Source organism: Lethenteron reissneri, chromosome 32 (assembly GCF_015708825.2).
Source record: "Lethenteron reissneri isolate LAM-NWPU_2019-01 chromosome 32, ASM1570882v1, whole genome shotgun sequence".
Taxonomy (NCBI): domain Eukaryota; kingdom Metazoa; phylum Chordata; class Hyperoartia; order Petromyzontiformes; family Petromyzontidae; genus Lethenteron; species Lethenteron reissneri.
In genome coordinates, this window is record NC_083810.1 from 3,667,783 (window position 1) to 3,693,745 (window position 25,963).

General features: G+C 45.2%; 1 protein-coding gene across 1 annotated transcript in view; it reads left to right on the top strand.

Moving 5' to 3' along the window:
• The window catches only part of LOC133349903 (LON peptidase N-terminal domain and RING finger protein 1-like), a 101,300-nt gene extending 77,069 nt beyond the window's left edge, over positions 1–24,231 (top strand). Inside the window, exons 5-12 of the mRNA XM_061563757.1 lie at positions 2,554–2,800; positions 4,080–4,188; positions 11,137–11,251; positions 12,201–12,322; positions 14,557–14,715; positions 16,938–17,100; positions 17,881–18,030; positions 18,721–24,231. Of these exons, the coding sequence (XP_061419741.1) occupies positions 2,554–2,800; positions 4,080–4,188; positions 11,137–11,251; positions 12,201–12,322; positions 14,557–14,715; positions 16,938–17,100; positions 17,881–18,030; positions 18,721–18,879 (1,224 nt within the window). The 3' untranslated portion in view covers positions 18,880–24,231. The remainder of the gene's footprint in view (positions 1–2,553; positions 2,801–4,079; positions 4,189–11,136; positions 11,252–12,200; positions 12,323–14,556; positions 14,716–16,937; positions 17,101–17,880; positions 18,031–18,720) is intronic.
• Positions 24,232–25,963: the final 1,732 nt, after the last annotated feature.

Sequence of the window (25,963 nt, forward strand, 5' to 3'; positions counted from 1 at the left end):
AATGATGGCTCAGTGAAGTGGCTTATAATGCGGACATATATAGCAGCCAAATACTCTAAACTCATGTTCACTGTAAATCTGGAGGGAAAAACCAGAGTATCCGGAGAAAAATCCACACGACCATGGGGAGAGAGAGAACATGCAAACTCCAAATATTTAGGTATCAGGGTCGGAATTGAACCCACAACCTCCTCCATACCAGGCGATGGAGGTAACATTTCGCCATTGGTTTGGCATGTTTATCATGAAATTTTGATTCCACGGTCCATGATCTGGTGCTATGGTTGAGGATGTGGGAATATTTGGATAGTGTTGATTAGTGACTGTAATATCTTGGCACATGAGTTAAAGCGTCAGTGCAAACAAGTTGTTATTCAGAAACTTTCCACACTTTTTAACCCGTAATTAGGGGTCGGCACGGTTTGAACCGACTCAAACTGGTTTCAAATTGAGCAAACCAAACCAAACCAGCGACGACTGAACCAAACCAAACCAAAACCAAACCAAACTAAGCTAAACCAAACCTCTTGAGTTGGCTTGAACCGAAAAGATGCGCGGCAAACAATATTCGCATTCAATACAAATATCAAGTGTATTAATCGCTAATTTCTACGCAGGCTTTCTTCATATTGAGATTCACTAGCAAGTACTGGACGACGATGTCGTCCACAGCCATCTCCTCAAGCTTGGCACGCCCAATGTCCTTGAACGCAGTGTGGTAGTTCAATGGCAGTGAAACCCCAACACTAGGCAACATCCGCGCCCACGAGCGCACACACATCTCGGCCTTGAACGTGCACTTGTGCAGGTTTGGTCGGTCGAGAAAGGAGCGCTTGGCGGCCGAGTTTGCTCTCTCGGAGGGCACGGACGACGCCAGGGATAGGCAAATAGTCGAGGGCCACGCGTCGTAGGCGCGGGTACTTGCCGCCGTACAGCTTCCACCACTCGACGACGTCCATGCTCAGGTCCTGAGTCGGCTCAAGCAGGAAGCGGTCGACCTCGGAGGTGGCGCCGTCGTGAGCATTGGGCGCGTAGACCATGTCAAAGAGGATGTTAATGCCGCCACGCGGCGCCGAAGGCGGCGCCGCGTCCGTCGTCAACGCTGGGTAGCGCTGGTTGAGAATGTCCGTCATCATGTCCTTGATATTGCTGTACTCGGCCTTTACAACCAACCAAACTAGTTTGAGCCGGTTCCACCCTGTCCGAGCCAAACCGAGTCGGTTTTCGTAGCCCCAAACCGAACCAGTTCAAACAGAGCCAAACCAAACCGATTTGGTTCGGTTCAAACCGCGGTTTGGTGGTTTGAGCCAAACCGTGCCGACCCCTACCCGTAATCAATCATTTTTTTTTCATCTAAATTTAGTGGAATGTAGCTTGCTGTGTATTATCGATATCACAATTCACCTTATGACTAAACTTTATGCACGGAGGTAAAAAAACTGTTCAGATGAGTCTCTCATTCAGTGTTTAAATAAAAGTCGAACCATTGATGCGGTGCCATTGTCTTGGTACAAGCTTGAAGCTGTGGATTTGTTTAAATATCAGTTGTAAGGGACCAGTGGTGTCAAAACAAAGATTTGAATAAAAAGCCAATGTATGGCATTTATATTTTACTGTCAAAGTGTTACGTCGTAGAACCACGCGGAGACGGAACGTCTTGTAAGGGCTTTCGCCGTTTATTAACACGGTTTAAACACTTGGCTTACACCAGGGGTAGGTGTTCTCTATACTCGGTCCTTCCCATGGACCCCCAAGCTCTACTTGTCCTAACCTCGGCTATGCCTTGGGCTCTCTCACTCGGGCCCAGACGGGGGTTCATCCAACACCGCCCGGCCGAGGAGAGAAGAACCCCACTCACTCTCAGCCGATTCTCACAGACTTCTTCGAGCCCTACTCTCGACTATCTCTTCGGCTCTCCCACTCGTCGATCCCAGACGGGGGTTCAGCCAACACCATCCGGTCACGAGCGGGAGAGACCTCTTTCAGCCGATCCACACTCCGGGCTCCCACAATGAACCCCGCCTTCGTCATGGGGTCCCCCTTAAGTACCCCTTGGGCGGCTCCTCCCCTTTACTCGGACCCGCCCCTGTTCTCAAAGTTGTCTCCTTACAGCGCTCATGACATGACGTCATCACACCTTACAGCGCCCATGACATGATGTCATCACACTACTCCTCATTCATGTCAGTGCCATAATTGAAATCTGCTTCTGTGAATTTAAATATATCACCCCTCAAATCTCACCTTCTGTCCATTGGATGACGTTCAGATTTCCTCTAACAAGCCAGGCTTTTATAAGAGTTAAGTGACACAACTCCCTCTGTGTCCTCTGCGTCACGACATAGCTGAAGCCGCACATCTCCACTTTGCGGTGCAAGTTCAAGGACTCTAGCTTGGCCGGGACATCACCAGAGGTCATGATAGCAGCGTGTCAGAAAGTCACGGTGGTTTGTTGAGTAAGCTCCCAGGCTGTTGTCGTTGGATGCACATGCTAGCTATGAACGTACAAAATAAAATCGTTTTTTTTTGTTTGGGTTGTGTCTCCCTCCAAAGAATATCTGTTCTGAGCAAGATGGGGAGAGTTGGACTGAGCAGGAGGAGGGAGCTGGGTGCAGCGCCCGAGCAGGGTCCCTATGCAGTGAGGGCCCAGCCCAGGCCCCTGTGGCAGCTGTCAACGCAGCGCATGGCAAAGCGGCGCCGGCAGAGCGGGAGAGGGCGGCCGAGTTGACCGCCCGTGTTCCGTTCAAACGGAAACTCGGCGATGCGAAAGACGAGATCACCAAACGGCTCAAGACGGAAGGTGAGCGGCCTCGCTGCTCTCGCCGCCATCATCGTCGTTGTTGTTATCGTCTGCTTAAGTCGCGCTACTTTCATGGTTATCCTCGTCTTAGAATCCTCATCATCGCATGCAACATTGTCGCCATCGTTATAATCTGGTCAACATCATCATGATCATTACCACCAAAAATAAATGCAATCACAAGCACCACCGCAATAACCTCCATCATTTTCATCTCCATTAACACCTATAACTATCTTATAATCACCATCAATATATGGGGTTGAGATTCGTTCAAGGCCTTTGTTCTCAGCCATTGTGCAAAGCCTTAGTCTATCAAAATTTTTCTGTCATGAAGCAGTGCAAATGAAGAATGGGATGACCTTGCTTTGGAGTTTGCACTTGAATAATGCTTTGCTGAGTGAATGTGGCCAAACAAGAGCGGAGCGTGTTTGTGCACCTGTCTATCGCCGTGTGCTTGTTGGAAGACCCACAAGGTCATATGTAATATAAATAAATCAAGGGACTGGTCCAGTCCCTGACATTAACATCACTCTGAAAATCAAGGAGCAAGCACAGCTCTGAGCGAGTGGAAGCACAATAAACGATCCCAATAAGTGCTCTTCCATTGTCCAAACACATTCACTGTGTCACTTGCATGTGTTGTCAGTTTTTTAAAGAACTAATGCCTTTTATGAATAACTTCTCTGTATTTGCCAGTGGCAGTGTTAAGACTTTTAGAGACTGGTGCGCATTCGTAGAGTTAATTATAATAAGGCTTTTGCGGTACCCCAGGGAAGTGGTGACCCTTTAAAGTTGTTTAATAAGTCTGATACATAGCTATCCTAGTTACCTTATTAAATAGATGTGTTTTAAAAATTATTATATAAATGGCAATCGTCGTAACTAGCATAAATAAAAGGTAGAAAGTACTATGCTACAAGAAGTGACTTGGCTCAGACCATAATGAATGTGCAGGGGAAATCACATGGAAGGCCAGAATCACATCTTAAACGTCCAAAATGCACTTTTACGTGGGTGATTTGCCCCACCGACGATGGCAGAGACAGTGGCACCTCTTGTAGTTCAAAATTGGACGCGCGCAAATGCGTGACATTGGCTTTTTGCGGTGGAGCTCGGGGACACGTTTCCAGATGGCGAGACAAAGACGCGGGGGGGGGGGGGGATTGGTGGGGCGTGTGTCGTGCTGCCGTCTTTTCGCCTGCCACGTGGATCTGCGCCTGTGTGCAGAGGGGAAGGGGTGTGTGCGCCCTTTTGACAGACCGTCTTTGCGTCATAGGTGGTGAACCGGGAGCCGACCTGCAGCAGGGGGCCAGCACGGGCAGGAGGTGGATGGTGCAAGCCAACCTCATCGATGCCTCTGACCTGGAGTGCTCCCTCTGCATGCGGTGAGCCCATCGCTCTTTTCACAGATGTCCAGTAGGGGCGGGTCCGTTACGACAACAAACAATACGAAAACGCGAACAGGAGTGCAAAGTATAGGAAAGGTAAACATATCGCTTAAAAAATATATACAAATAAAACTACCAAAAAATTCGTATCTTTCCAGATAAAGTCCTTTGAGCTTATTAGCTTCTTTTTCAAAAGTGACCTGGCCACAAATGACAGCTGAACAAAGTGGCATTCACCTGAAGCTGCCAAACTCTCGGAGCCAGATTAACCCATGTGCAATTGTTGTGGATGTAATGGGCTCAAAATGTGCATCCTCATCATCGTCGTTGTCACCTATCCACTGCTGGATAAACGCCTCTCCAAGTCATTACCACCGCTTATAGTTTTGTTGTGCCACAATCTTGTCTTCACCTCCTCCTCCTGCACATGGGCTGATTTGATCACTGCATCTCCGCTGTGGTCTTCCTCTCAAGAGTGTTCCCCCCTGTGGCTGCAACTCTGTTCCACACGTTTCTTCAACTAAATGGCATTGACAAAATTTGCTTTCTACGATGCGTACACAGTTGGACGAGAACTTTAGTCCGCACCCACCCCCCAAAATATTTTTAGCACGTTTGGTTACGTACGGTGCGAAAGAAGTTAAACATACATATATACAGTCCACACGTACAATAAACATCAGCCCACCACACAGGTTTTATGTTACGCTTTGTCCCGCTTGTGCTTCATAACATTGGTTGGATCGTTGAGCATTGTCCTTGCATCATTTTAAGCATAGGGACTCCCAGCCTGGCTCGTGCAACAGAGCAGAATTAACTTGGAGCCATCGAGCTACATTATAAACATCCTTGCACAAGGACAGAGCCTGAGTCCTCTGGCAAAAGGTGAATGGGAACCTGTTACGAAGGTGACACAAGGGTCTGTGTGTATGGGACTTCCGAGTTGAAGTTCTCTTCGGAAAGCAACGACTGAGAGCCTCATTCATTCGTTCATCTTTTGGAAAGACAGCTTCCAGCAGTGTTGAGCTCAAAATGGTAAAGTTGTCAAACTTCTGTACGGATTTTATTTTACCACAAAAAACTTCAGTTATTTGGTTTCTGCCAAGACATGAATGTGACAGCAAGGGCGGATACACGAAATGAACAGATGGGTGAATCATCAGTCTGTTGAATAACGTATTTCTTAATGGGTTCCGAGTGGACTGTTTAAGCACAGGGTCGATCTGCTGGATTACGACCACACTTGATGCGCTGCTCGCCATGCGGCCCTCTCTTACTTATCCTTGTTAACTGATTTAATTATCTCAACAAGGTTCAGTTTGTAGGAAAGCGAGGATTAAATGACAGAGGCTCATGATATTTCCATTCATTTTATTTCTCCTGGATGAGGTTTGTTATTGTTTGCAATGGTTCCTTTTGGTGGCTAATACAATCCATGGTGTGTGTAGTGCAACGTTACTTCCGTGCCAATGTTTAAATTGCAGGAAAAGCCCATTGAGTGTTGGGCGTCCGTGCTCTCATGTGTAGAGTATTAAAATCACGGTGTTAAATGTGCTGGTGTATTGTTTATTATGAAAAACAAAAACAGTATTTCAGGAAACAAATTAATCTGGACTCTAATTATTCTTTGATTCATACTGCTCTCTTTTTCGGTGAGGTACGTCTACTTTAATTGATTGCCTCTTCATTAGCACAAACCAATACAGCCTTTCAGTTGAGTTCTTGGGTTCCTTTATCACCCAGAAATTTGTAAATTAATGAAAGGTAAATTAAGCTACGTGTATGCATGTGTAAGTCAGTTTCTAGGTGTCTAGCCTGAAATGGGAAAGAAAGATCGCAAAATAATTTCATTCAGGTTGCGGAATCTGACCGTTTCTATCAGAAAACGTGAAAAGGTCTCCCAGCTGAAAATATCTCTGGATGACAGAAATTCCACATTGTCTCATAGAAATCCCACATTCCCATGTGGAATTCTACATTTTCACGTGGAATTTCTACCTGTGGAACCGGTTTCTCCATAGAAAAGCGACCCTTAATGTTCCACAAAGCAGTACTCGGTTTATTGATCTGGAATCTATTCTCGGCTAAATTGCTGAACGACTGCAGATGATGTCTATGAAACACAGCAGCACCTTTGTGATAGCCCTAAGCTATACGAATGGCGTGAATACCAAATGTACTAAATAGTAATTGTTATGAAATTGACCGAATTTATATATGGCAACATTGCAATGGTGAGCCGATAACTCTGAACCAGAGTGTCGTGCAACCAGTGGGAGTCTCACTCATGAAATAGAATCAGAATATCCTGGAGAAATCCGATGAGCTATGAAGCTCTTTTTCACAGATGTCCAGTGGTGGCAGGTCAGAAAGTTTCAACAACAAACAATACAAAAACAACGATAAAAGTGTAAAGTATAGCAAAGCTACGTAAATCACTAAAACATAATTGAAAATTAAGAAATTTATAAACTAAACTATGTCTTCGTTATTTTTCATAAGCAGCCTGGCCACAAATGATAGCTCAATAAGGTGGCTTATCACATGGAAATGCATGGAAATGTAGCAGCCAATAAATCAACGATCCTGACAGCCCTGCCTCCAAATACACTCAAATGCAGAAGAGACCGATCATCACAGATATGAGTCACCACATCTAGAGTTGGCTTTGAGCTGAATGATTCAGTGTAAGGTTCTGCTGTAGGCACGGTCATACCCATTAATCATGAAATGTAATTTATTTTCAGCGTAATGCATAGAGGTGCTCGCAAGAAAATGAAATGACCACTGGGTAATGCTGTGGCAGATCTCTTGACCCAGAATTGGAAGATTGAGTGATTTCAGTTGGGGGTTGACTCAGCTCTTACCCGCTTTTGCGCTGATAGAATGAATATCATTATGTGAAAAGTCAGCGGGGACTGTGCTACATTATTTGCCATAGGGATGGGAAATTGTATTCACTGGCTCAGGTTCACCAATGACCCTGAGCACCAATCAATGTTTTTGCCAGGAGAAAATTCAACTTGATTCTTTGACTGATGTGGGTTTTTTCTTTTAACTAATTCTCATTTATATCTCAGAAATATGTAGCTGATTTTTGTTATGTGGTAATTCCATAATTCATAAACTTGACCAATTTACTTCGACAGCATGAGAAGACTATAAGCTTACAGGAGGTAGTCTCAAGCTAATTAAGACTGCCTCTCGTAGAGATATTGTGTTCACTTCCACTAATCCCTCTCCGCACTGCTGCGATGCAGCTGTCGCGCCAGGAAATACAAGACAAATGGGCTTCTTACGCAATTCATTTCGTACAACACTCCTGTGATGAATTAGAACGAGGGCACCACAGTTGTGCCAGATGCAGTGACAGTCTGAACACTGGTTCATTTTAAACTAGCTGTACTACCCGGCTTCACCCGGGACTTGGATCCACCACGCGCGGCCGCCTTTGTCTCCCCAGTGCCGATGTTCACACACCACAGCAGTTACTCGTTTGAGGCTGAGTCGACCTAGGGGAGGCCCAGGAGCGGTTGAAATAATCGTCACCGGTGGTGGTTGTGAGCGGGAATCGAACTCGGGTTCGCCGGGTTCGTAGCGCAGCGCGCTAACCACTAAACTACAATGCGTTACGCTTCAACATGCGCGGGTCACGTGACAGATTTGACGTCACAGCTCACTTGCCGTGCAAAAATATATGCATTATTGAGCTCCCCCCCCCCCCCCCCCCCAAAAAAAAGTGTATTTTTATAATTTTTGCATGGTGTACAGTCTGGAAAGTACCCACATGTCAAATTTTAAGTTTGTTGCATGTCGGGAAGTACGCTAAACATTTTGAACAGACACATATTCACAACTTTTCCTTTTATATATATATATGGAGACTACCTTTTTTTTTTTACTGCCTTCCTGTTTCCCCTCTATCCAGCTGTGATGAGAGCAGTCCGCTCACCATTGTTAGGCTGCAAGTTCAATCCCAGTTGGGGTTGCCACTCAACCCCGTGAGATATACGTACGCAGGACATATGAGAATGAACGTGGGAGCTTCCGGACACAAAGTCAAAATGTTTCCTCTCCTCTGAAAAGTGTGGCGTGGCATTCATCTCTGTCGATGGCCGTGAGTCACTGGCTTAAATTCCACATTTCTGTGGCAGGGGTCTTTCACGAGAGAGAACCGCGGTTGATTTTTCACAAAATTATACTCATTTGATACTCAAAAATTATACTCATTTTGTTGACCTTACAGGGATGAAGGGCTGAGTTGACCCCTACCCAGGATATTAACTCGCAACCTTATGACTGTGAATCAGGAGTTTTAACTAAAGTGTCAACAGTTGTCATGATGTAAAAACGTCTTGCATGATTTTCCAGCTCTGTTCCTCATGCTCAAAATTATATTATTCACCCTCTCGTTTTTATTCAATTCCACAGACATGTCATCTCCATCAGTCATGTAACTTATTTATATATAAACACATTATTTGGCTTTTGTAAATTTACACATGATAAGCCACTTCATTGAGCTATCATGTTTGCCCAAGTCTCTTCTGAAAAAGAGCTATATAGCTCTGAGCTTTACATTGTAAAATAAAAAAAATGTTAATCTCTAAAATAGTTAGTTAATCCTATCACCAAAGCACCCAGAATATGCCCAACCTGATCACATCTTAACCTGAGCAGTTTTTTAGACTGGAAAGTGCTTGGATGGGTAACCACCATGCATAGCACAGGCCTCAGAGGCTGCTGCTGGCTGTGTTTGTGCAGCAAAATCCATTGTTGTGGTATACTTGCTCCAGTAGTACCTACAACCAGCACTGACCAGCATGGTGAAGTATGGTAAAAAAAATTCCCATGGCCCGCATGCCTTGGGGAGGCCATTATCTAGCAGTGGATTTACAAAAGGGCTACACACACGTGCACACATTCACCGCGAGTGAACGTGAAATTTTATTGGATGCATTTTCCATAGCCTTTCTTTTACCCCTGGTACAATGAAAAAAAAGGCTTATTTGCTACATGGGAGGCTGGTGCTCCGGTCCCGATGGTGCCTTGCAGCTTGCAGTCTTGAGCAGTATTTTATGCAGGTGCCTAATCGGCAAGAGCCATCCTGGATTTCACTCCCCGTGGTTTTGGGTTCCGCGTGTCTTAAAAGAATGCATTCAAGCCTGGAAAACCAGGCTACGTGTCACTGCAGTGAGTTAATGTTCTTTGTGGGAGCTCTCCATAGAATTTCTCCTTAGCGTGGCATCGTCTTTTTGCGTATGACAGGAAAAGTTTAGAATGTGATGTCTAGGATGGCGATCCCCTCAATTGCTTCCCGATATGCTAAGTGGAGAAACGAAGTGCCTCTCACACCAGATCTCAGTGGGCAGGTTTATGCGATGTGTCTGGGACTCATGGCCACAGACACACTCGGGGTCACATGCTGGACAGGGCATGAAGTACCAGGTGTCCTCCTGCTGGTGCCGTTGAATTATCGTATTGCACTGAGCCCAGGGAAGACGCGGAAAGTGTTGTGATCTGGTGAGATAAAACAGTCAGTCTGGTAGGACCTTTAAACTATAAGCTAAACACATTTAAAAAAAAAATTATTTTACCAGGTAAGGCCCATTGAGCTATGTAGCTCTTTTTCAGAAGCAATCTGGCCACACATGATAGCTCAATGAAGCAGCCAAATACTCTAAATGAATGTTTCTAAATGTGGAGGGTAAACCGGAGGACTCGAATAAAAATCCACACGACCACGGGGAGAACACGCAAACTCCAAATATACAGGCATCACGGTCGTGATCGAACCCACGACCTCCTGCATACCAGGCAAGGTAACATCTCGCCACCGTGGTGCATGGGTGGAGGAATCGATGAGTGCTTGACTAAAAAATGGAAGGATGCGAGTTTAAATCAAACTCAACTTTTGGTAAAATGAGGACTACTTTGTAGGACACCAACCGTGGTTGTCCTGTGCAGAGACTGTGCCCTACTCGAAGAATGTGGAGTTTACACCACTGGCTGAAGCCTGCCGATGGATGATAAGCACCACCCAATGCTTTTGATTTAATATGAACTGCATTGAAAATTAAATGTGAACATTATTCTTGATGCTGTCGTCTAATCTAGGTCACTTGGCGATATTGTACATTATTCAAAGACAGGCTGAATTAATCCTCCAGAATCGAATTATGCACAGCTGATCCAAAGGTTGTGCGGTTGTCTAATCACGGTGATCGGTCTCATCTGATCGCCAGACGGTGCTGTGCCCTTTTACTTAAGCCCATAACCTGTGTCCGCATTACGCAACTATTTTCTAGGTCTCTGAGCATTCGGACCGCTTAGGTAACACCGCTTAATGGCTTACCATGATAGCGTCACTCCTCAAAACCCACATCAATGCATAACAATTGTGACTTGCCCTTATTTTTTCTGCTAGAGCTTTATTTTAATAGTTAAACAAAACCGGGTGAAGCATCTCTCCTCCGCATTTTCGAGAAATGGAGCTACACCCATTACTGTTCGCAGATCTTGAGCCGGTAGTGGAATTCCATTTTCCCATGGCAAAGGCCAGGCTTTCCATAGAATGATCACTTTTGCTGAATTATCACAAAGTGGTAGTAATTTTATTCACCCAGGATTAATGGTTGGTTGATTGAATAGTCTTATGTACCACATGTATATAGTCTTAATTATATCTGCTTATGAAAGTGGAAAGAATCCATGGTTAACAAAGTTGTGCATACCGAGGAAGGTATTCTGGGTAAGTTGGTTGTAGAAAAAATGAGTATATTGAAATATGAAATCCCCATCTATTAATCATGGGAGAAGATTCCACCAGCGAGTAGTGCCTTGGAGTGGATCATGGTGCGTCGTAAATGACCGTCCTTTGAGTTTGCTCGTCTATGTGTCGGACCCCCCCTACCTCCCCACCCACACCTCCTCTTCCCACTGCAGCCTCTTCTACGAGCCGGTGACGACCCCGTGTGGACACAGCTTTTGCCGGAAATGCCTGGAACGTTGCCTGGACCACACCCCCAAGTGCCCCCTCTGCAAGCAGACACTGGCTGAGGTGAGGCGACTGCACCCGACTCGCAGTCGGGAAATCAGAAGGCACTGAATTCAAATCAGAATATTTATAATGGAAGAATTCGATGAGCTATAAAGCTCTTTTTCACAGATTTCCATATCATTGCCCCAGGTGGGGGGGGGGGGGGGGGGTCAGCTCGACTCATCACGACTCTGGGGTGAAGAAAATTCGTACCCGTTTCGTGAAAAGTCAATGACTTAAACCAGGAGTGTAATTTACACTCTGCCATTGCAGGAAATAGTTTTGGGTAGAATTACCACTGTTGCCTTTCCATAGAGTGATACTCATTTTATCTACCCCAGAGGGATAATGAACTGTCGTCTACTGACTCCGTGACCTGGGTTAAATTTACAGTCATACACAAAATAGTGACATCGTGTAGGTCAACTCAGCCTTTAACAAGTGACCTGGTGCAGCGTGTAACATGAACCCGAGGGAGACGGATGCGGCCAGGTGTGGTGCTGGTCACAAGACGGCTTCATGTGCCACGTCAGCCTTAAAAAAAAAGTGCTCTCTCTCAGCATTTTTCACCCTGTGGGCTGTAACAGCCCTCTTCCACTGGCACATCAAAGCCACACCAGCGAGGTTCCCTCAAGGTGCAGGTGGTTTTCCACTGGCTATTTGCCGAGGCGAGGCAGAGCCAAAGCGTGAAACTGGCGTCGCAAGACATCTGAGTCTGGCTCGGGCCGAAGCAGGTCCAGGGGCGAGGTTAATCATTTTCGTCGTAGGCGCGCCTCGACTCGTTCATTGCATGTGACGTCATCAAATGTGGCTCAGGTTCTGCAGTGGAAAAACCCACCTGGCATCGCTTGAGCCACGCTGTGCAGGCCAGACACAGCTCCGGTGTGACCCTGTTGCACAGTTGAATAAAAAAATTGGTTTGAGACTAAACAAGAGCATGGGTGGTGGGCATGGTGCGTGTGCGCCGCAGTACCTGGCACAGCGGACATTCCCCCAGACTGTGCTGCTGGAGGACATCATCTCTACCTGCCTCCCTAACGAACTGGCCGAGCGCAAAAGCACACACGAGCAGGAGCTCGCTGAGCTCGCCAAGTAAGACCCAAAACCCCACACGCGCAATCGCTGTCCAGCAGCAGCAGGAGCTGAAGCAGCAGCAAGAGCAGGAGGAGCGGCAGCAGCAGGAGGAGCACCATTGGCACACAGCTGGCTCTGGCGGTTCACAACGCCCTCGTGCCAGCAGTGACTTTCATTTGGTTCATTTTTACGTTAAGAGTGAAAAGCCTGCCCCGCGGCTGTCTGTACAATACACACAGCATTGACACACTCGAACTACAACGTGCATAGGATAAGAGATGCGCTGTCAGGGACCCAGGAACGATAGTTTGCTTTTGCACAAGTTGAACAAGTAAACCCGTAAAAACAAAGTTTTTCACTATAAATCCTTTATATGCGTGGTGGCTAGAGTCTTCTCGTCCTCTGGCTTGAGATGGCTGCCACCTATGGGTCAGATGATTGTCTGCCAGTATTAAGCAATTGGTAATTAAATATTTAATTTGTTTTCCCTAAACAGTGTAAAATTTTGGAAGAAGATTTTCACGAACATTAATTGTCACGCACAACGAGTCTGTGGAAAATGTCAGCTCGATTGGATCACGGGAAGTGGGTTAAAAACGAGCAAAAGATTTGCACGGTCCTAAGCAAGCAAGCGAACTTAGTATAAAGGATTTAAAAATATATTCGCCTGTGGAGGACGCGGGGATCGATTTCGCGACCTTTGGCATGGGAAGCGAGGGCGCTACCAACTGCGCTACTCTGCCACGGCCTGTGGAGGGGTTACGTTCTGGGCTCCTACACTGTGACGTTCAGCCAAAGCCATGAATGAGTTCTATTTGAATAAATGTAAAATAATTTTTTTTTGCCTAAAAAGTGTTAAATTTTTGAAAAAAAATTTCACGAACATTAATTGTCTCGCACAACGAGTCTGTGTGGAAAATGTCAGCACGAATGGATCACGGGAAGTGGGTTAAAAAACGACTGAAAGATTTGCACGGTCAGTAAGCAAGCAAGCACGCAAGCAAGCAAGCACGCACGCAAGCAAGCAAGCGAACTTAATATAAAGGATTTAAAAAGACGAGGCAGTCGAGTAGGATAGCTCTCGTGTGGTAAATACAGCACCTATGGATTTGGAATTACATTTTCCAATTAAAAAAAGGGCACCTACAGTTATTAGTAGTAACTATTTGACACGAAATGAATACCCGATAGGCCTACTTCATGTTTTAGTATTTTAAAAAAACATAAAACCTCCTTGGCATGATGTTTATGATTGTGAATAACACTGATGTATGTATGTTGAGATTATTTCGCATCGTACGTAGCCAATTGTGTTAATTGGAGGTGCGACGGAAGGACAACAAACTAAACAAAAACGCTGTTCTCAAGATTTTTTTTTTCTGTGTAACATTGAATGAGCCCAACGAACCTTACTGGATAAATACATGACAATTTGCCTGGCTTTTGCAAACATCTTGCTGGGTTTAAAAAAATATATATATCATTGTTGCTTTGCACAGCCCCAAAGGTCCAAAACATCAGGGCATCCAGCAACAAACGGCACGATTGAAAATGTAACAGATGTTCGATCTTACCTTTCTTAAATTGAGCAAGGCTATATACGAAGTTGGGAAAATTAAGTTTTGGTGGAAATTCCAAAGTGGCGTATTGTGAGGAAACGAGCAGAAGGAGAAGTGTCATGACCTACAGTCAGGCTGCTAGACCAAGTCCTCGGTGTGGGTGGAGGAATCGTCGAGCATAGTTAACGGGAACAGTAGCAATCGTCATTGCACAAGAAGAGTCAAGTTTATTTGATTAGCCAGGTGAGAACTCAGGAGGCCAGGATGAGTCTCGTTTGCAAGAGGGACTCGAGTTACCATAATGACAAACGCAAGACGAAACAAAAAGTACAGCAATGAAGCAAATAGAAATCGGAGAAAAAAATACAATTTCACCCGAGAAGTCAAAAAAATTGCAAACACAGATTAACGTTAAATGATGCATTCCCTCTTATGGCGTAAGTCTTGCTCCAGCAGATTATTTTAGACCAATCATAGTTTAAGTACAATTATGCCCCTGTACAGTTCCCGTTCCACTAATGTGCATCGGGATGCCCACTTTTTATTGAGGGCGATATTGACACGTACAATAAACATTGAATGATTGAAATTGCAGAAAGCATCGCGCAGACACAGGTGGCCCGCAACTCTTGCGCCGTGTGCTCGTGTGTAACCGCGTGCGTGCGTGTCCCCCCCACCCTTTGCGGGTTGCAGCCTCAACAAGGACATGCCGATCTTCGTGTGCACCATGGCATTCCCCACCGTGCCGTGCCCCCTGCACATCTTTGAGCCGCGCTACCGCCTCATGGTGCGGCGGGTGGTGGAGGCCGGCACGCAGCAGTTCGGCATGTGCCCTGCCGACAACGTGCAGGGGTGAGATGGGGGAAGGAGAGGTGACCCCTGGCTCGGGGGCGGACATTGAGATGGTACCGCTAAATTGTGCGCACGAGTTGGCACCCCGGGTGTTCCAGTTACTCACATCAACTGAGTTGTCGAGCGCAGTGAGTTGATGGTCACTGCCTGGTCACCAACGATTGCACATGCGCACACACACAAAAAATTATCGACATCTTCCATGTTGTTTTATTTTAACTTGCAAATGTAGCGTTAAGATTCAAATAATGTAAATATTCTACCACCTGGCTGGGTTTTAATCATTTTGCCACAGTTACATTTGTACATATATATACATATATGTATTTCCATGTGAAAGGCCTTTAAGATACTTGAGCTTTAAAATACACCGATTCACAGGACTTCCACAAAAGTCGGTCTATTGAAGATGAAATAGGTATCCTGCTATTTTCTCAAGTATGTATTTGAGTGTGTACACCCAATGTGTGGACAGTGGTATATGTTTATAGGTTTCGATATTCTGCACCTCTGAATAGCACCTGCACCTACGATTTGCACGGTTGACTATGTACAGTGCGAAAGAAGTTCAACATATAGACATCCGTACATGCACATTAGTGGAATGCAGTATCTGAACATAGTCCTATGACTTCCTAGGTCAACTCAGCCTTAAATGAGTACTGCATGCAGTGTGTGAGCGTTCGCACTGGAGAGGCGTAAACTGCAGGCCATGGTGCTGTGGCCATCCCGTTCCCTATTGTGCCTGTGTTGGCTTTCGTAAGCGCTCGCTGTTTAAACAGCTTACGTGGCTAAATGGGGGATCTTTATCCTCTCTGTGCGTGTGTGACACATTGCAGTTGTATCGTGTTGCTAATGGGCCGCCTGCATCTGTGTTTATTTTTTTAGTCTGTTTGACCTCTCGGAAACAAGGACGTGTATAATGAAGCATTCCCTGGCTTCTGTGTGTTTATAGAGCCCCTATTTGGCAGACACAGGCAAGGAAGTGCTTTGCGCATTATAGTCTTACGAGGGGGGGGGGGGTGTGGTGGATGCAGTGATAACCTTATCTTAAGAATATTGGGGATCAGAGCCGATAATCAGTTGAGCTGTCTGTCCCATTTGTAGATTGCAGATTGCACGTGTGTTTAGTTTTGTTGTTGCAATGGCTATATAGTCCGGTTAACACTTTCAGGTGGCTCGTGGGTCATCTGAATGCATTATGGAAACAATAATTGACTGTGTGTGGCTCCGTCTTCATCATTGACTCAAGCACCATTCAACCTTGGGAGGTGTTAACTTGCTAGTGGCCCACACCCAAGCGAGTGGCCCATGTCGGCTAAAAAGGATGACATTTGTCTACTGTGGTAGTGTGAAGTGGAATGGTAGTTAGCAACTCGCATTACATTGATGTTCGCATACACAAGAGGGACGTGGTTCGGGTCTTCTCTGGGCCCCATTGTGCCCCTTACATGTGCCTCTCCGCCCTTCATAGGCACTCAATAGAATCCCCTGCTTTCACAGATCATATAGATAAACAGTGTGTATTGTTCGTGCATGTGAGGGATTGCACCGTGGTGTCACGGTTAGCACATTGGACCTACGATCCAAAGGTGACCACTTCGATATGCATCTCCTGTAGCTGCAGGTGCAAGTTTCTGACATGCACCGACCTCTGTCCATCTAGCAGTGTAAATGGGTGATCAGCAGGTTGTGTATCGTGCATTAAAGAGTGGAGTACTCCCACCTATTCAGAGATATCGGACCACAGTCAGAGAGTCCATCATCATCATCATCACGATCCGTGGGCAGATAACCCGTAGGTGTCCACTGCACATTTCGTCTTTTGTTTCCACTTTCCTCTGTGGTCACATCATTCTGGCACCAATCTCTTATGTCATCGTCAAGCCATTCTCTGTAAGGTTTTCCTCTCTTTCTGGTTCCTTCCATTTTTCTGAACAACACACTTAATTTTCCTGTTGTCCATCCTACATATTTGTCCAAAAAGTTCCTTTTCATCACTGCCTGCATCATCAGGTCTTCTATATGTGCAACCTTTTTCTTACTTTTACGTTGGTCACTCTTTGGGTCCAGCTTAAATGCAGAAGAGTAGGCGGTAAAATATCCTCCGGATGGGGCTGTCAACAGCTTCCTCTCTAGAGCTGTGGAACGAAGAAGTTAATTTCAGGGCTGCACCTTTACCTTGCGTGTGTATGGTACGGTGCATGCGTGTACGAGAACAGGTTTGCGGATTATGGATGTGTGCTCAAGATCCGCAGTGTGGAGTTCTTCCCGGACGGACGCTCGGTGCTGGACACGGAGGGGCTCCGGCGGTTCAGGGTGCTGGCACGCAAGCAGAAGGATGGCTACAGCACAGCCGACATCGAGTACCTGGAGGACACCAAGGTGAAACGCATGAATCACGCAGGCTTGTTAATGGCGCACACAACGGCAGTTCGCCCTCACTGCGATTCCACGCATTGCCTCGATTTGGAGGTCATGGTTTGACATGTTAAGAAATTATTTGTTCAGGGTCATTTATATGGTCCACCATCTTTGTTAACTTTTGTTCGTTAATCTTGGAGAACAATTTTCATGTAATTTGCATAAATTGTAAATATTCTATGGACAATTTAATGTTTGTATCATAAGTAATAGAATGTACAAGTTGATGTGTTGTTACATGTCCAACATATTTAGGTGCTGGCTATGTCCAATCCCTTTGGACATAATTATTTGAACCTGGCCTGACCTGCCACTATGTCAACTCGTGCAAATATGAGTGTCTGGTTTGGGGACTCTCCGAGGTCCACTCAACTATAAATGATTACCTGGTGCAGTGTGTAAATATTAGCAAAGACAGCAGAGCGCAGTGACGGTCAAAACACCCGCCTTGTGCACTGTTACGGCCTGCCTAGTGCTTGCTAACAGCACTTGCCCCAGCAGTCAATGAATTAGGCTACACGTGGAATCTTTGTTTTGTATGGATCTCTGTGTGCGAATACCTGGTGTGACGTGTAAACGTCGTCACTAAGGGAGAAAAAGGCGGTCGGGCATGGTGCTGGCCACCCACCTCCGCGTGTGCCATGCCAGCCTTCATAGGTCCTCACCAACAGCGCTTGCTCCAACAGTCTGTTAAGGCTATACGGGGGATATTTGTCTTTGTCCTCTCTGTGTTCACTGCAGGTGGAAGGAGCTGCGCTCACGGATCTATGTAGCCTGCACGAGTCTGTGTACAGCCAGGCGAGCTCCTGGTTCTCCATGCTCAAGGAAAACATGCGCCACCAGATCCTGCAGCACTTTGGTCCCATGCCGGGCAAGGAACCCGATCCCCAGGTACCCTGCTGCCTCACTGGCAATGTCTTTATACAGGAACGCACCATGACGTTAGAAGATACGCATCGGGCATTGAGAAGACCTGCAATGCTGTGCCGACCTGCGACGGGGAGTTTTCACAGTGCAAGGTGGTCAAATGTGGTGCTGATCATACCAAAGACGAAGAGACAAAGATCCCCCTGTATAGCCTTCACAGCCTGTTGGGGCAAGTACTGTGCAGTTAGCAAGCACCTGTAAAGGCTGGCACGGCACACGAAGGAGGGTGGGTGGCTAGCACCACACCCGGCTGCCTTTGTCTCCCAAGCAGCGATGTTTACACACCGCACAAGGTACTAATTTGAGGCTGAGTCGACCTAGGGGAGGCCCATAACCTGTTCAGATAATCATCGCTGGTGTTGACCGTGAGCGTAAATCGAACCTGGGTCGCCGGGTTCGTAATCCATCGTGTGACATACAACCCTTAATGGCGCTCCAGTGTGCTGTTTGACACGATGTCCGAAGTTTTTCAGCACATGCTGGAAGCTTCTTTGGGAACCCAAAATCACTTCGGATAGCTTAACAGTACATCTGAGAAAACCCCACGCAGTAGCAAGCCTTGACAGCTACTACCGACAATTCACCACTCTTAGAAATGTGTGGCTAAACATGGTATCTTTGTGCATACCTGTGTGTCTTTTATGTTGACCGAAGCTGGGCCCCGACGGACCCAGCTGGTGCTGGTGGATGCTGGCCGTGCTGCCGCTGGACATCCGAGCCCAGATGTCCATCACGTCGATGACGAGGCTCGTGGAGAGGCTGGTGGCGATTCGCCGTATCCTCATACTCATGACCCGCACACGTGCGCAATAGGCAAGACTGCATCGCGCACGAACATGTGATGAGGCAGCAGTCGCCTCCGCGGGACCGGTGTCGGATTGCTGCACGCCAGGCACATCAGTGCTTCCTCACCCTTATGCAAATAGCCATGATGTAGTCGCTGGGCACAGCGTCTAGTTTGGTAACATGACTGCGTTGTACTTATGCAGAACACTGGTGGGAGGGAAAAACAATGCCTTTCGGTGACCAGGCAGGGGCAATCAGATCATCTCCTGGATACTGAATTTCTGGAGAGCTGCGCGCATACCCTCCAATGGGCATCACCAAGTTCACTAATGGTCACTTGCCGTACCCAACCATCGATGCCTACTGATCTTAAGTGGCTCTATAGTTTTCTTGATTATGCAGAGAGCAGGTATTTGCTAGTTCGGTTGGTTGAATAATAAATGTACGGTTTAATCTGTTACTTCGTAGGCAATAGAGTGCTCTTTATGTACACAATAATTGTATATATCTGTATATAGTTGTGTGTGTGTATATATATGTTTGTAAATGTGTACATTTGTGTGTTAGTATCTGTATAGGTAAAACATTCAGGTGCAATGAAAGAATAAAGCATGGGCTGTACAGCTCCAGTAGATATGCCTCTGTTAGCTAACAGATTGGTCTCATAGGGATTGGACTGATCTCCCGATTGTCTTAGATGGTCATTGTGATTAATGAATGGGACAAATTGAAACGGAATGCAAAACTACGCAACGTTGAGAACACGGGACTCTGCTAACAAGAGACATCACAAATCACGCGCACTTAAGTCTTCACCCAACTGAGCTACACAAACACATCCTCGATGTACAAGATCAGATGCTGGACATAGTCTATGTGACACTCATTTATGCAATAAACTCTCGCACACGTGCAGTAGTTTTAACGCAGATGCTCAAAGTGACAGCCGTGGATTTTGTGTGCATTTTTTTTTAGTGTAATAGTAATATGCACACACGCACGTGGTAAGGCCGATTGATACATTTTTTAAAAATAAGGTGCCGTGGCCAGCATCACACTTGGCTTTCGTGTCCCCGTAGCCGATGTCGGCACATAGCACGAGTCAACTTAGGCTGAGTCAACATAAGGGAAGACCAGGCAACATTACATACAAAGATCCCCCGTATAGCCTGAACAGACTATTGTGCCAAGTGCTGTTAGCGAGCACCTATCAAGGCCGGCACGGAACATGAGGGGGTTGGTGGCCAACACCACGCCCTGCCGCTTTTGTCTCCCCAGTGATGATGTTTACACATCACACTTGGAACTCATTTAATGCTGAGTCGACCTAGGGGAGGACCAGGACCGGCTCAGATAATCGTCACATTACATATACACACTAAAAGAGATACACACACACAAACACATCCGTGTCTCTTTGACAATCCAGTATGCGTCTAATTTAAACGTGTGTTTAGGTGTGCTTTGTATCGCCTCTCGTGGCAAGCTCGGGCACAATTAAATACGAGCATTGAACACAGAGGAGGGGGGCTTCAAGTGACAAAATTGTCTGTATGCAATGTGAAGCATATTTTTTTCTATTCCATGCCTCACTCTTTCTAAGAGAAAATGCAGCCAGGAAGTGCTGTGGACATGACACTCGTTGAACGTTGACTGCATGTGTGATGTATCTCAACTCTTGCGAGAATATGTGCTGTGAATAAACAGTCCTGCAGAGAGTATCTCAAGATGACCCTATAAGTGTTGGAATTACATTTTATGCAGCAATTTTTTTCCGAAGGCTTGCGTTGCTCTCATTTTCGCCTGCTGCGATTTCATTTTAAAGCAGCTGCGGTACATTCAGCGTGCCAAGCCAAGCCCGTGCAATTATTGCAGTTGCGTGTGGTGGGTTGGAATTGGTCACGTGTTAAATGTGGGCTCATTGCATACCGGTGGAGTTATGGTGGCGTTTAAGCTCTTGTTTTGATGGGACACATTTAAGTGGTAATGAATGTGTAGAATTGGATTTAAAAGGTGGGGTGATTAGGAGCCATTACTTACTTCATTGTGTTACAGATGGGACTCATAATCTCTGTACTTTGCATCCCTGTACATACAGCTCACCTGACCCACTGATGCAAGGGTAAAATGGGTATTACAAAGCAGCGAACCATAGTATGCGAATGTCTGTAATTGACACATCAGATCCTTTTATAAAAACACATTTTGAAACCCTACTACAGCCCACCGTTGAATGTCGCCAAAAGTTGAGAATGTGGGGCAAATTTAGTCGGAACCTAACAATTTAAATTTGGTTTGAGAAGACTAATACACTTGGTTTGCAAGCTAGTTCCTTGGATAAAAGCCAATTTCCCTTTTTTATGAAGTTATGAGCAGATTCCTGAATTATAAAATGAAGTAACGAACCTTTTTATAAATCATGCCTGATCTGCCATACTAGAGTGACTTAGGGTGTTGGCTCTATACAAATCTGGATTTATATTGGTATCGTGATGCAAATTTATGGACGGAATGCTGCAGTAATCTCCACTGACTATGATCAATGGTGAGACAGTAAAATATGTAATGCCTTGGTTTTCAGTTAATTGGAAATGCACCCAAAGTCCCCCATTGTGTGGTTGTTCCATGGATTGAACCCTTGTCCCTTCACACAACAAACGTGTCCTCTATTCCTTTCGTTTAAAATAAGGCAGCTAGTAAACCAGACAGCCAAGCACGCTGTGGCTACATTGGACTCTAGTGAGGTCAAATCAACACGTCTTGCTATTCAAACGAGCAATGGTGCAGAAATCCGATTGGTTTTTTCAGCCCTGAGCCACAAAAACTTACACATTCATGTGGCAGGAACAAGCATATTCATAGAACAACCACCATTCGCTTAAATCATACGATCGACACAAGTTGGATAACTCGACCCCTAACTGTGATTTAAACTCGCAACCCTCTCGTTGCGAGTCGAACGTTGTAACTCCAGCACTGCCTGCCAGATAGGCCCCATATCATGATGCAGATATGATCATTGCAGCCCAACAAGTGCAAATAAGTCCTGGCTGCACCGCATACTTGTGTTGCACTCGCTCTTATTTTGCCATGTGCTTGTGTGACGGTCATGGGAAATTAAGTTCTCCAACACGTCTTACAAAACGGAGTTCTACAGCGATTGCGTCGGGAATGATATTTCTTTGTTAAGGGTCAAAACTGTGCTACAAAGGGACAAATTAAATTTCGTGGAAAAAATTGTCAATCGCTGATTGATTTGGGAACTGTCACAACCAAATCAAGTAATTTCATAACAAGCATACGAGCCGACAGTTGTGCTAAAAATCCAACCATTGCATCCAGCAAACTCACATTCATTTGTGATATCGGTGAGAAATTGCAGTCACGATAAATAAAATGATCTCATGTTAAGTTACTTTTCTTTGGGTGAATGCATAACGTTGTACAAAATCGGCTAAAAAGAATTGCGCAGCGTTGAATGTTGCTGTCAAAAACTGCAAAAACTCCAATGGCTAAAGACCAACGGTTGCAGCCCTTAAAGGCACACACATCCAGAGGAGGTTGCTCTCCCTCTCTGTAAAGTAAAACATAGTTCAACGTTGCCCATGGTTTAGTTATGATAATTCCTTGATAGTGTGAAAATACTTTTTTATATTCCATCTTGATACAGGGTATCAGCACGCAACTTGCATACCGCTACGTATGGTGCAAAAGAAGTTCCACATACAAATAGAGGTAAATATTTTCTTATTTAGTTCCAGTAATGGGAAGCAGCAATGTCTTGAAAAATATTGCGAGTTTTTTTTCACGTTCACAAATTGGCAAATAGAATGGCCTCCTGAAGGACGGGATAATTACTGCATTTGGAAACGTACCTCCTGTATTGTCTTGATTAGCACGGTTGGCTAAGTACGGTGGGAAAGAAGCTAAACATGCATACATAGACCCAGACCCCAACTGCACAGGCCATTGGCAACCCATGTAAATCTCCCATGAAAAACCCCATTGTAGAGTTAATATGCTACCCACACACACATAGGTAATGTACCACTCCGTTTATACATTCTAGATTTGAAGCTTTCGTGACTGCAGGGATTCATATTCTTAGGTTTTTTCGATAAAGTCACGTAGGTAAAAAACATTAAAAAGTAAAATAAAATAAAAAATCACGACGTTTCGGAGGCAACACAAGCTTCCGTCTTCAGGTGGTACCGTCACAGCCACGACAGCTGTATCAAGTAAATGAGAGATTGCAGTAGCTACCACTCCGTTTATATAATGGTTGGAGAAGATCGTGGGGCAAGGGGCACATACTTATTATTAATATGGTTAAGGTGAGGCTTAAGACTAAGAATAGACTGCATAACAAAGGCTGAGCCTTTGTTACATGGTTCCAAACCCTGTACAAATTGGTGATATACCACCGCCATACACATTTCCACAGAGGTCGTGTACCAACACCCTAGAAACCACACGGTTGTCATATATAATGTGAGGTTGTGGTGGTGGCGGTGTCACTGGCAGAATGTTGGTTTGGAGGGGCTGAAGGTTAGGTGTTCACGCAATAGGTGAGGTGGTTGTGGTGTGGGAGCAAGAAGTGGGCAGCCGGTTTGGCACTGCAGGCCACATGGCCCAGTAGTCTGCATACTGGCATTACTCTACAGGCCATATCGCTCAAATTTGAAACCGCAATGGCCGTGTGGACTACAGGCTTATTGGTGTCACTAAACGTGAAAATACATGTTTGTGCATCTGGTTTTAATGGGCGCAGTTCCTAGCTCTTAAAAGTTGGATGGGAAGTTACCTGCCCAGGCTCAAATAAAGAAATTATGCGCCGCAATCTTGTGCATCGTTCAGATTCGCATTTTCCAGAGCTATTGTATGGCTCGCGTGGAAGAAACTGCATTTCTGCATAAACTCGAATGGTGAGTAACTAGATCAGGGGATCACTCAATAATATAGGAAATAGAAACTTAAATGAATGCATCCAGAATAGTTGTATGCCTTGTAAAGGGTACAAACAGTTAATGAAATGGTGGCAGTTTTACCAATATGAATTTGTATTGACAAATTGTTCCATTGCAGTGTCTGGCCACAGTAGACTGAAACGTTAAAACGAAAAAGTCCATTTGAAGATGTGTTAATGGAACTGTAAAAGTAGGTAGTTATTTTCATATGATGGAGAAAATCTGTTTTTTAAACGACAATCCAATTACAGTGCATTTATTTTAAACGTGTAGATTTCCATAACGTCAGTTTTTCCCCCCGTACACGATACTGACAACGTATAAATGCATTGTGATATTAAAAAATTAACCCGTAAAAACAAAGTTTTTCACTATAAATCCTTTATATGCGTGTTCAATGGGCCACAACCCAGCCCACATTGGTCTTTGAAACGGGCGGCTAGAGTCCTCTCGTCCTCTGGCTTCAGATGGCTGCCACCTATGGGTCAGATGATTGCCTGCCACCATTAAGCAATTGGTAATTAAATATAAAAAAAATTTTACTAAAAAGTGTAAAATTTTGGATTTTTTTTTCACGAAAACATTGTCACGCACAACGAGTCTGTGTGCAAAATGTCAGCTCGATTGGATCACGGGAAGTGGGTTAAAAACGACCGAAAGATTTGCATGGTCGTAAGCGCGCAAGCAAGTGAACTTAATATAAAGGATTTAAAAAAAGTTTTACCCCGACACTCGAAACATCTGGCCCTGCACCACATCCGATAGAAATTCTTGGGAAAGCAGCAATATTTTTTTGGTTTACTACCAATGGTGGAAATTCGGCATTTGTCGTATGGCCATGTCATGCCAGTCTTTCCCGAGGACAACCATTGTTGACTTCACATTTCACAATCCCAAGAGATTATGAGACGAGTGGACTGAGATAATGTAACGAGATTCTTTCAGGTACAAAACAGGGAACATAGAAATATCGAGCGCAGCCGAGGCAGGAGAGGGGTGCTACATTTAGTTGGCGACTCCACGTGTCATTAGTTCAATACGTTCTCATTCCGTTTTTTCTTAAACTCCACAAACTCTTAAGCAATTCATGCAATTGGCAACCAAATCAGCATAATAGTGCTTTGTTGCCATGTGCAGGTCTTCTCTGGCTTTCCCTGATGCGAGTTCCTGCCCTCATGTATATCAGGTCACTGCTCTTTTCAGTGCAAACCTTGGGCTACCACTTAACTGTGCTTTGTGGTATAACTCACCGTTTTCGGCCGAGGGGAGTTGATCGTGAACACAGGAGTAGCTTTCGGAGCACGCTCGCTCCTCCTCACGAAGGTGAACATCGCCGCCCAGGAGAGAACTTTGTGTGTGAAGAGCAACAAGCTGCTTCTCGGAGTGACCCAAACGTGGCTGCACCCGCTGTCTGCACTTTATGAGATGCGTTGCAGTCTCCCGCTAAAGGGACTCGCGTGCGAACGCGCTGCAACTCGGGTTTCTGCAGTATGCCGATACTGTGATATTGTGCGACGTAAGACCCTACGATGATTGCATCGTCCATTTTGTAAAAAAAAATGATGAACGTGATCATTAATCGGTGCACGTTTTTTATTAAGTGTATGTCAAAACTAAATATTGAACAAGTGCAATAATTTATAAAAATAAAACATCTATGTATACTGCTGTTAACCATAACATCGGTCCTTTGCAAAATGTATTCCAGAATAACTGATTAGCATGGAGGTTATATGGCCTCATCATTCGCATGGTTCGTGTAATTAATTATTTTGTAACCCATCACGTGTGTTATGATCATGATAGATCGTTTGGTCGTAATGGTTAGATAAGTTACGGCAGGCTAATGTGCAGTGAACTGAAGTTTCGGAACATTTTTTTTACTAATCTTTATTCGCACTGGGAGTATAGCAAAACATAAATAGAAAATACAATTGTGAAATACAATTGCAAAGTTATTGGATACTGACATCACGACAATAGTCACACCGTTACAATTAATATTGCATCGTGAAAAATGAAGTAGCAGCAACCCGAGTTGCAACTCGTCGCTCGCTTAAAGACACGTTCTGTACTCGACCCTGCGTTTGCTCGAATACTTTGTAGACAACCGAGCGAAAGCAATGAGATGCTCCGAACGCGGC